Raw genomic sequence first — 12,646 nt, forward strand, 5'->3', positions numbered from 1 at the left:
GAGCCTCTGAGGCCCCCGGCCTTTTGAAGCTCAAACCTCAAACATGTCACAGGGAAACCAAATAGACTTGGACACAAACTGTGGCGTTTCTTCGCCGCCAAACGAACAAGAACAGACTCCCCGAGTCCGAGCAGGAACGTCTCTCCTGAAAGCCGCACGCTCGCCCCGGTAAAAGAAAAAAAAGCACCACCGCGTATAGCGCTTGGGCCATGCATTCTTTAAGCCTCTTCAATAATTGAGGCGCTACGCACCTGAAAACGGCAAAAGGCACGGGGGGGACAGGTGTGTGCGGAGCGCTAGGGGCCTGACCGAGGAGGCTGGAGGAACAACAGCTTGCTCTCAGTGGGGGTCCCAGGGAAGGAGCAGGTGAAGAGATATCCATTGCACCTCTTTTACAGTGTCCACCTGACACCCGCCACAGAGCAGGGAGGTGGGCGGGGAAGGGAGGGCGGAGAGGGAGGAGGATGGATCACGGGAGCGCTGAAAACGCAGGAAGTCAAGCCACGTAGAAGGGCGTGGAGCCATCTGGCAAAGGTTGGGGGGGGGGGGGGGAGCGGTGGCAGAGAGCTGTGTAGTCGGTCAGGCCACAGGAGGGTCAGTGGCGATGATGTCAGCAGCGTCTCCTAGGAGTCCGACCCCGGTGTAAAGACACCGGGAGGGGCCTCCAGCGAGGGGGGGGCGGGGCTTCCGGACGAACACCATCACAAACCATCTCCATCTGTCACTCCATCTGAGAGACAGCGCTGCTTATTTCACTTTCGGCTGTCTCTTGGTTACCTAGTTGAGGTGTTGTGTTTTCCTCCGGTCAAGGAATAACAATCCCTGCTCCGCTGAAGCAGCAGAAGGCTTCCTCTGTATGAGCACCTGGGGTCCCTGAGGAGGGGCCTGCTCACACAGGGCCTGCTCCCAGCCGCGGGCCCAGAGATGGAGCCTCCTGGCCGGGGTCACAACACGCCCAGCCTGGGCTGGGACCATCCAGCTGTCTTCCCCTGCATTCAGCCGTTTTCGCAGGATTAACAGAGCTGCTTAGTGCTTGCTCTCCTTTCACTCACTGTTCTTTTAACACGCCGGTTTCATTCGCCCCGTCGAAACGGCTCTTTTTCTTAGGTGACGGGGTCTGAACCAGCCTCCGGCAGTGACTGTCTGGGGGCTGCGCGGTGAGGGGTGAACTGGGTTCAGGACGGGGCTGGGGGTGAGGTAGGGGGAGGCCAGTTAAGTGCCTCTCCCCAAACCCCCCCCCCCCCCCCCCTCACCACCACCTCCCCTCCCCCTGTGCATCCCGGGCTGGGACACCTAATCTGGTTCATTAATGCTCCCAGTCGACCATCAGCTTGAGTCTGGGCTGAGCTGAGCTCCCACAGTCCTCTCCAGTTTCAGCCCCTCTACGTCTGAGGCACCTGTGTGCCCGTACCTGCCCTCCTCTCCTCTCCTCAGCTCAGCCACACACACACACACCACTCACCACAGCATGGAAACAGAATCACTACAGGAGAAGACGTTTAACGGGAAAGAAAATACTGTTTCCTTTGATGACTGCTCCGAATGCACCGCAGTGCAGTGGATATAGTTCACTTTGACTAATTTCATAAGACATGTTCCACTCTTTCTATAAAACATGACAATATATTCCACTTTATATATAATAAAACAATGTTCCGTTCTTACTCTATGATAAGACAATTTTCCACTCTCTTTTCCGTTCATACTGAACCTGAGAGGAAAACTGCGGTCAGCTTGCTCCAAACAACGACTTCACAGAACAGTAGAAACCACCGAGCACCAATTAGAAGTCAGGGAAATGTCCCTTTGGTCAGGTGACAGACACACGGCAGGCTGGGGAGGTGTGGATACAGACAAGCCGCCCATGGCGTCTAAAATGACTTGGAAAAAAAGGGGAGAAAAGGCGCTGTGGTGTGTGTGGACACCGGCCTGCCTGCACAGCCCAGCGGGTCACCTTGCTCCTGGACAGATACCTGCCTCCACTGCCCCCCCTCTACCATCCACCTCTAAACACGTCTAGCGCTGGGCCTGCCTTTCAAGCCATTCTAAACAGCAAACACAGCATGAGCTGGATATGTAGTCATAACACACACACGTTATAATATTTCCCAGTCACTCTCGCGTTAGCTACAGTAGTCCATCTAACGAACGGTGGCCCATCGAACGAATCCTAATCTATGTGTGTGTGTGTGTGTGTGCGGTAAGAGACCCGCTACCTGTCCTCCCCACCTCCCTCCTGTCTCCAGACCCCCGACGGATCGCTATCAGGGATCACAGGGGGACACTAATCTACATCCTGTTTTCCCACAGTCCCTTGCAGCCCTGGCCCTCCCCCTGACTTCCCCCCCGTCTGCGCCCCATACCCTGAACACATTCCCCCGGCTCCCCTCTGGCCTCCTCCAGGCTGCTGGGAGCCAGGATGGAGGCGGGAGGAGGCGGGGGCCTGGCCTGCCAGCGTGGGGTCCTGGCGCCTCCCGCAGCCTGGGTGATGTGGCAGGACGGGCAGAGGTACAGATGTGGTGCCAGCTTTGCCAGGGGTCACCTTGGTGAGGGCCGTGGCAGCCTGTGTCCCCCCCAGCCCTTCCCACCCCCCCCCCCCCTCCCCTGCCTCCAGAACGCAGCTGGCTCTTGGCTTAATCTGCCACAGGGGGAGAGAGAGAGGCCATGCAGGCCTCCTGGTTCCCTTACAGTCATGTCTGTGTGTGTGTGTGTGTGTGTGTGTGTGTGTGTGTGTGTATGTGTGGCGGGTCTGCGTGTGTGTGTGTGTGTGTCACCTACTTTTCCGTACGTTTTACACGCAACTTCAGGACGGTGGGGAGAGTCACGAAAGGTGCTTTTCTCACTAAGCACCTGACCGTCTTTTCCGAGAAGATTTCAAAGGACACGGTCCCCTGAGAAACAACCTGCCGTCTTTGCGAGGGGACGGGTCGGGGGACAGGGGACGGGGGGGGGCAGTCACAGCCCCTGGAGATGCCCCCGCCAGCTGCTCGCCCTCCCCCAGGGTCGCGAGGGGGTCATCGGCTCCCCCTGTCGGAGACGTGTGGAACACGGGCGACAGGCTCGGAGGGGTCGGCGGGTGCCCCTGGCTGGACAGCCGTAAGTAATGGGGTCCACCTCCCACACAGGCAACCCTCTGAATCAACTTAATTAGATGAGAGGGGCGGAGGTGGGAGGGGGGGGGGAGGGAGGGAGGAGGTGGGTGAAAGGCTGGCCACGGGACAAAACGGAACGGTGAGTTTTTACACGCGCAGATAACAAGGGGTGATCATTCTACATTAGCGCTGAGGAGGAGAGTCTCCGAGAAGGCTTAGCTCTGAGGTGGATAAAAAACCCTTTTCGTTCAAAACTTTCAACCTCTGCTCACGGCTCTTCTTCGGCTTGTTAGAGGAGCGCCGCTACGAACAGAAACAAACAACAAGCCCTGCTGTCACAATCATCTGCCAAGCCCGACTCCAGATGTGCAACCTGCTCGGATTGTGCAACGGCCATCCCGGTATTACTTCACCGTGATGGTGCTAGCAAAGAGGTCTTACATAAAGGCTTCCCTGAGAAAGCAGCGCTTCGCTGACCTCTAGAACCCGCTTCCACCCCGTGTTAGCCATGCGCGGGGTGGGTGGCAGGTTGGTCATTATCAAGGGGCTCTCGCCGTTTTAATCAGATTGCTGTTTTGCCGACATCTGTCTCCTCTGCACTGCTGTCCTCTGGTCTGCAGCACTGTCACCCAGCTTGCGCTGTCAAAGCCCCAAATCAACACTGGCATTACAGTAGCCCAGCTAATCCAGCCCCATCACTTTTAATGAACTAAATAGCAATCTAGATGTTATTGGCTGGAATAGACAGGCCATTTGTTTAATTGTTGCTGTGCTGTTCTGGGAACCATTTGAATTGGAATCAAGTCTAAGTAGCTCGCCAAACTACACTTCATGAAAATGTGTTTTCCTAATTTCATAATAAATACACACCCCTTACACATTGATGTATTGTAAGTCTATAATTGTAACAGCAAAATTGGAACTAAAACAATTTTGACCTTACGTTTTGATACAAACACATACACACACGCACACCTGTTACAATGAGCTTAACCAGCTGTGCAGGCCACAAACGTAGTTTATATTTCATGGCGTTCGGTATGAATTGGGTGCAGGGCCAAACAGAGAGGATTACCTCCTTCACATGTCAGTTAGTGAGCCAGCTTAGGAGCTGCAACACTGGGCCATCAGACTCCACCATCAGATGGAATTACTCATTCAGGAAGTCCCATTTTGCCAGTCACAGGCCCCATTATTACACACTGCAAACATGCCCTATCAAATTTAAGTGCAAAAATATAAGTTACGAGCTTGCTTAGGCTTCAAAGAAGTACATTTGGCTGCCAGTGCAGCTCATTTCTCTGATCAGATTAAATGGAAATAATGTGTTTACTTAACTAAAGTCATTAGATAAGCCATTTATACGAGAAACAAGCCCAACTCTATTTAAAATCCAAAAATAAGATTCACGCTCAGATGTACAATTTTGGCAGTGCAGACACAGGGAGGCCCACAAAAGGTCAGAGGTGACTTTTGAGGCCAAATGTACCACCGTGTTCCTGTCCCGTACGTTTTCCTGAACAGGAATGCTAATCCATGTAGATTCAACATAGACTCACAGAGCCAAGTAGGACAGCTATGCACAGCACAGTAGACGAGCTGCAGATCAGTGTCTGTTCTGGAGGTCAGCCTGTTTAGAGGTGACGGCCGCTCTTCCAGCCCTCAATTTAAACTACAATAACCCAAACACCTTCAGAGATCAGAGGTTCACAGGTTTTAAAATCATATAGGCAATTACGAGAGTGGGTAGTGGTCACAGTTGCAGACTTGGAAATTCTGGAGGGGACAAGAAAGAAGAAATTCCATCTGTCACATCCCCTCACACATAGCAAGCAGCACCTTCCTTCACGTGACGAGAGCCTGACACTGTCTCTTGGCAGCAAAGTGACAGCAGAACGGAGACAGAGATGAGAGCTGAGGATGGAAAGCCATCAGGTCTCATTACTCTCTCTCTCTCTCTCTCTCTCTCTCTCTCTCTCTGTCTGTCTCTCTCTCTCTGTCTCACACATATGCACTCACAAAGTCCCCTCCTTCCCCCTCCCCCCCAACACGCAAACACACACATACCTCCAAATACCAGATGGCGTTTCTGGAATAGGTTTCGATTTTTTTGTGTTTTTTGTGTGTGTCATCTTGGATCGTGACGAAAAAAAAGGAGAACTCTCAAAGAACACACACTCCTCCAAAATCAATACAACTTGAACACAGAAAAAAAAAAAACAAGAGGATATAGGCCTGTTGAGTAACACAGACCTAAAACTTCAATAGGAGTCTGCGAATCAACAAAGGTGGACGGGGGGGGGGGGGGGGGGGGGGAGTTGGAGGCAGGGCCTTGGAATGCGGAGCGTAACCAGACCAGCGAGGACGAGGGAGCACATGCAGCATACAGCAGGAGCCAGTGTCCATGATTGTTTGATACTGTGCCTCGGGCGGCACGGAGCCACGGACGAGGGGAGCAAACAATCGGTACTTTGTTCGGAGCCCCTCCCCCCCCTCAGGTTCACCGCTCCCTTCCAGAGAGACAGGAGGCCGAGAGAAGAGAGACAGAAACGGCGACGGGGAGACAGGTAGACAGAGAGAGCGAGAGGGGAGACAGGTAGACAGAGAGAGCGAGAGAGGAGAGACAGGTAGACAGAGAGAGGAGAGACAGGTAGACAGAGAGAGGAGAGACAGGTAGACAGAGAGGAGAGACAGGTAGACAGAGAGGAGAGACAGGTAGACAGAGACGAGAGACAGGTAGACAGAGAGAGGAGAGACAGGTAGACAGAGAGAGGAGAGAGGGGGAGGCGGGTAGCACGAGAGCGGACGAGAGACAGACTGAAACAGTGACAGAGACGGGTAGACAGAGAGAGAGAGAGAGAGAGAGAGAGAGAGAGAGAGAGAGAGAGAGAGAGAGAGAGAGAGAGAGAGAGAGAGAGAGAGAGAGAGAGAGAGAGAGAGAGAGAGAGAGAGAGAGAGAGAAAGAGAAGAGAGGGGAGAAAAAGATGGAAACAGCAACATAGAGGGGTAGAAAGTGAGACTCGTCACACCTATCCATGCCATCCTGCTAGTTAGTACTAAGTTAAGGACTGTGGTAACGTGAGCGAGAGACACAGCTGTTTCTTGCCTCCTGCTGGTTGACCCCAGCCTGAGATCCCCCCCACCCCCCACCCCCCCCCTCCCTCTGAGTCACCCCCCCTGTGACTCATGCAGTTGCTCACTCAGTCATCTAGGGGCTAAAGCATGATGGCTTGATTAACAGCCAAGATGGCTGCCCCATCTCAGACCCCTCATGGTCGGGGCGGGGTAGGGAGGGGTGGGATGGGAGCATCCTCTACTGCGTCCGCTATTGTTCCCCCCTCCCCCCCCCAACCCCCGACAACCCAGCTTTGCAGACCGGCACGGCCCAAAGAACCAGCTGTCTTGGCCACTGGCCATGCTTCTCAGGGGAGAAGACAGAGAGAGAGATAGAGGGAGAGAGGGGGAGATGGATGGAGAGAGAGAGAGAGAGAGAGAGAGAGAGAGAGAGAGAGAGAGAGAGAGAGAGAGAGAGAGAGAGAGAGAGAAGCTGAAATGGCCATGGATGGAGGGGAGTATGAAAGGAGGGGTAGGGGTGGTAGTGTGTGTGTGTGTGTGTGGGAGGAGGGGGGGGGGGTACCCTGCAGAGAGTGGCGTTCCACACAGAGCCATGCCAAGAATAGAAAGGGGTCTTTTTTTCTCACAGAGTGACCCATGACCCCTCCCTCCCCAGCCCCCCCACATTCTACCCCCAGACAGCAAAGATTTCACACGCATCTCTTCCACACAATTGATCCCTTCATTCCATAGCCCAGAGACGGAGTGTGGCTTAGACAGACAGGGAGAGGGGGGGGGGGGGGGGGGGGGGTGGAGGGAGGGGAGGGGGGCTAGTGGGATTACAGACAACATTTTGACAACACTGAGGCGTTTCCAACACCAACTTAATCAGAGCCGTCTTGTGTCGTCTATTTGAATGACAATAGCTGTGAATTAGTGATGCCTACCGTTAAAGGGATGTTACGCTATGACAGTATCCTAGGGTATCCTGTGTCTGTTGTGCTTCCTGCCTAATGGAATATCCCGGTTGAGGTGATCAGAGGGGTGTCACACTGCAGGTCATTCGGCCAGTGTTACACTGATACGGCCTGGGCAGACTGGGCCTTTTACTGCAACTAGAAACACCGCAAGACACAATAATGGATGAAAGTAAAGAAGAGGAACAAAAAACAAAACACAAATGGTTGAAATATGAATATAAAGGGAACACATAACACCTGTTATTGTGGCGTTTTACAGTGAATTATTTTCTTAATTGGTTTCCTGTCAGACACCAAATGTGATTCATTGACAGCACATTGATTGACGTAGAAATCACTGGCAGACGTTGACAATAATACTATTAGCGAACACGGTGCTAATTATAAAAATGACTAAACCCAATTTCTATTTTCCTGAAAACTAACATTAGACCTAGGGACAGATTCTTATTTTTCTAAATTGATTGGACGGCTTTCCAAAAAACAAAACAGCCGTCTTTTCTTTTCATCGTGGTCTAATTTTACCAGCAGCCTTGATCCAAATCAGATTCCTGCCTCTCTCTCTCCTGTTCAACAGCCAACACCAGAACAGGGTGCCAGCTAACAGCTCCACTCATAGCTTCATCACTAACCCCCATCCATCTCCACAAACCGACACATCCATCTATGTGGTGGGAGGTGTGGGGGGGTTGTGTGTGTGTGTATGTGGTGGGGGGGGGGGGTTATTGCCTGAGACAAAATTGCCATTAATATGAGCATAAATAAGCAGAAGCACGTCTCATGTAGAAAGGGCTAACTATATGAAACGCTCCTTCTCTCTGGTCGTACCATGCCCTCTGTTGAGATATACATCACAACACAAAGAAACAGAGGTGGCCTGGGGCTGAGGGGAGTTTCCTCCTAAGACTGTCAACATATGAGCGGATATTACAGACTTTGGCTAAAGTCCCTCTGAATTCTCCACCGTGATATTGCAAAGGAGAACAGAAAAAAGCAGTGAACCACGTTCACCCTGACGTTTCCCTCAGTCACTGGGATGTAGAAAAACGTGTTGGATCATACCAAAGACACGGGTCATGTATCAGGACTAACCCTCACACACACTAAATTATTGAAGTGAAAAAAGCAACCCGGTAAAAACACTTCACCTCAACCCCTCAAACATGAAATAAAAAATATATGATCGCTTTATTAACCCTTGTGCTGCCTTCGGGTCACATGACCCAAAGGTTCATAACGAACCACCGTTGTGTTTACCCAATTTTACCCAATACAAAAACAAATAAAAATAATTGTATTTTAACCATTGCAATGTGGGGGGTCTGAGACAGCCTGACAGTTAAAAGAAAATGCTTCACTTTGTTTTTGTAGGAAGTAAATTTGTCGCAATACGACGGTGGGTCACAATGACTGACGGGTCAGAATGACCCGAAGATAACACAAGGGTTAAAAATTTAAATAAGATCTATTGTTTTGAAACATCCCTGCTGCCAGGTACAGTGGAGGATGTGACAGCTTCGCAGCATCCCACTATGACTGATTCTTTCCCATTAACCTGGGAGGGACGTGACTCATCAGGCAGAGCTGATGGCAAACTGACACACAATGAGAGCTCCCACTGGGCACCCACGGCTGCTCTGCGTGCACACACCCAGCGCCCAAACCTACATGAACCGGTAATCTGCCAGGTAGGGCCATCCTGTACACGACTGCCAGGCGGTAAGGCCATCCTGTACACTACGGGAGAGAGAGAGACGGGGAGAGATAGATAGAGAGATAAAGAGATGGGGACAGAGAAAATGAAGGGGAGGTGGAGAGAGGAAAAAAAAAAAAAAAAAAGCGAGAGAGAGATGGGGATGGAGATGGGGAGAGAGATGGAGCATGCAGCATTCAGGAAGTTCAAGCAGACAATTTTAATCCTCCAATTTCCTCCTCTCTAATCATCTCTCTCCAGTCCGAGGCAGACTCCAAATTGGAAACATCTTCCGCATAATATGACACTCACACTGTAAACCCGCACCACATAGACAACATCCACGTAGCAGGAGCAGAGGGGAACAACTTCCCCCTTCTTCAAGGCTCCATGCTAGGCTGAGAGATTAGAGTCGCAAATTGACTCACTTAAAAAAATCCAGTCACATACGTCTTCAACCACACATATATGGCATTACATTTGACACAATATGGCAAGAGAATTGCTCATTTGTTTTTATAAATTGTGATCCTGTTAAAATCTCAGCAGTAAAACCAATAATAAAATGCTTCACAAATAACAGAAAATGTACACACACTTGTATCACTCTCATCTGCTCTCTACTGTACTACAGTGCAGGTCATCTGCTCCCTACTGTACAGGTCATCTGCTCTCTACTGTACTACAGTACAGGTCATATACTCACTGTACTACAGGACATCTGCTCCCTACTGTACTACAGTACAGGTCATCTGCTCCCTACTGTACTACAGTACAGGTCATATGCTCACTGTACTACAGTACAGGACATCTGCTGCCTACTGTACAGGTCATCTGCTCTCTACTGTATAACAGTACAAGCTCCTAACCCAGTTACAGCATGCAAGGGTGGATATGAGTACCGTACTAGCTAATGAACGTGACCTCCCACGGGCTACAAAGGCCTGACTTGTGGCCCTGCTGATGGTGCGGAGCGGCAGCGGATACAAAAGGCTGATTCACTGTGCTGGGAGGTTAGGTTTGAACTCTGGCACCCCTGGAGATCAATTCAATTGAATCACTTGATTCCCTGAACAAATGACTCCAGTCAGACCATAAAATCATCAACACCAATTATGATGAGCAGCTGCTGAGCCGTTCGGGCTCTGGGTTTGCATGGTGGGGAGTTCCCGCATGGTTCATTTGTTCCTCACAGCTCTTTGAAAGTGAACCGTGAGTAATTAAGACTTTTGATCACAGATTTTAAGATTTATCCCAAAAAGTGCAATTAAACAAGACATGCAAGCAGTAACGCAAACGACAACAGAAGTAGCAGAATTTGTCTTTAAAAGTCTTAAAAATATCCTGTAATTGGCCACTAATTTCATGATTTTACATGATATGACATGAGATGATATATGATAATAAAGTCACTCACAGGTGAGGTAATTCATTGGCAATTTAATTACCTCACAATTTAATTTTACCCCAATGATACTCTTATTATTTTGCACATTTACAAGCAAGTAGATAAACTTATTTTTACTAAGGAGGATTTCAAACCTTAAAGTCCAGCACGGCTCATAAGCAGCATATGTTATACGTTTTTCACATCTCACTAAAAAGATAGCTATTGTTGTAATATGACTGTCCTGTGATTATTCTGTGCCCTTTCTCCATCCATGCACCCTCTCCTCTTCCTTCCATCTCTGATGGCTTTTAAATGCTCATACACATATGCCCACTAACACTAACAGCATGAATAATAAACACCTCAAACACACACACACACACACGCACACACTTTGCCTGGTGGGGTGGTCTGCTCACTGACAAGTGGATTATAGGACCACCACTTGTACTGCAGCAGAAATCCCATTAGCCCCTCCGGTGGTACAATATGACATGAGCGCAGTGTTAACGCACTGCTGGGTTGAGCAGCCCTACAGCTCAGGCACTAGCAGGGTTAATTACAGTGGCTGACTTCAGACAAAGCCTGTATGCCTTCTGATCCAGGAGTCACCCTCAACACGTCTGTGCGTATCGCTCTCAGAACCTTCCGGGGAGGACCGACAAATGACCAACATTAAAGCAGGACAGTTCATATCAAAAGTAGATATATTTGTGGCCAAACTGGATGTAAACCGGCTTCATCTCAAATGGCAGTTGGTGGCTGTTTAATCCCTGGTACTTGCACCTGACAGCACATCCAAATAATGGACACAATCAATGACAGATAATGTGATCTGGCAGTTATTTGTAGGGTTGTTTTGTAGTTTTGGGTACAAACCAGCAAGACAAAGTAGGCTGTAATATGTTAAAGTTCCTCACTTGCACTATGACAGAAGCCTATAATTCTACAATGTTAAAATAAGGTTCCTAATAAAGATTAGGAATACATATATAAATGACAGAGGATTATGAAATATTGTATGGGGATTAAAAACAATGTTTACAAAATGTGTAATTTCGGAAAATGTAAAGACAAAGCATAAAAAATGCTAAATTGCAAGATGAACAATTAGAAGTAATTATACTATAAAATCTAACCAAAGCAGGCTTTTGCAAAGTTTCTGTAATAAATGAACAAACGTGAACAGGACAGTTAATTTAAATTTACTTAAACAGTAGCTTACATATGCTCCTCAACATAAATGTTTCAGTTGAATCTTTGAACTCATATTCAATCTCAATCAAAGGGGTCCATTTTCAAAACTGAGGAAAGAACCTCAAAGTAGTTTCATTAATGTGACTAATGATATAACATGAACGTGTAATCCGAAACAATATATTTCAGTTAATAAAAGTGTTATGAATTTCACACTTGACAATAGACGGAGGGTCGGTCGGAAGGGCTTACTGACATACTTTATCTCACTCTGGGTTATTTGAAACAATTATCATAACTGTCGTTTTGAATTAAGCATATAATCCTCTTTCCGCAGTAACCCAATTTCACCTTCAAAGCCATAAAAAATCTGATATTACATTACAGAGATGGATTAAGTTTGTCAAAGCAACTGTTGACCGATTAAAATGTACGGGAATACATTTTTTGGGCATGTCAATGAACTTTAGAGAGAAACCCAAACTATCACAATGTCAAACCAGATGTATTATCACTATTGAGATTTTTATCTGATAATAATTGTATTTGTTAAATGTTCTCTTTTTGTGCATTATGATACATCATTGGATTTTCTACATTATTGCATTACAAGTTTTTCAGAAAGCCAAATAGTCAAATTCTGATTTGAATTAAACATATTGATCATTAAAATAAAGCTTTAATAGCTCAATTTATTGAACAGCAGATGAACGTAAACACTGCTCTATTTGTCTATCAGCAGGATAATCATTGAGCAATTTAGTGACAAAGGTCTGTTGACTCTTTTAATCACCCCACTTGTTTACAACCAATTGGAAGAATCCAGTGAAAGGTTTCTTACAACCTTCTTTAGTTAACTGCTAGGGAGAACAGAATCGTTGATGAAAGTATTTAGTGCCAAGAGCTTAATGTCTTAGAGAATGGAACTACAGTTGCACTCAATCTTCCAGCTCTATCCACAGAAGGACACTCCAATGCACACTTTTCCATTCCAGACATTTACATGTATCCAACATAGAAGCAACTTCCATATCCATCTAAAGTCACATTTTAAACGTCAAAAAATATTCTTAGATTATTAGATATTGTCAATATGAATGAGTGCATCTAGTTCACTAGAAGAGAATCCTCTCTACATATCTTCATGCTTGTGGGACCCAGCAAGGCAGCGAACGCTAGTAATGCCCGCACATGACGACCCCCCCTGCCACCGAGAGACTAAACCACCGCTCTACCACCC

General features: G+C 48.1%; 1 protein-coding gene across 1 annotated transcript in view; it reads left to right on the forward strand.

Moving 5' to 3' along the window:
- The window catches only part of LOC136935793 (nuclear factor 1-like), a 29,415-nt gene extending 26,311 nt beyond the window's left edge, over positions 1–3,104 (forward strand). Inside the window, exons 4-5 of the mRNA XM_067229455.1 lie at positions 2,404–2,546; positions 2,872–3,104. Coding sequence (XP_067085556.1) covers positions 2,404–2,546; positions 2,872–3,104 — 376 coding nt within the window. The remainder of the gene's footprint in view (positions 1–2,403; positions 2,547–2,871) is intronic.
- Positions 3,105–12,646: the final 9,542 nt, after the last annotated feature.

This window comes from Osmerus mordax, chromosome 26 (genome assembly GCF_038355195.1).
Source record: "Osmerus mordax isolate fOsmMor3 chromosome 26, fOsmMor3.pri, whole genome shotgun sequence".
Classification (NCBI taxonomy): Eukaryota; Metazoa; Chordata; class Actinopteri; order Osmeriformes; family Osmeridae; genus Osmerus; species Osmerus mordax.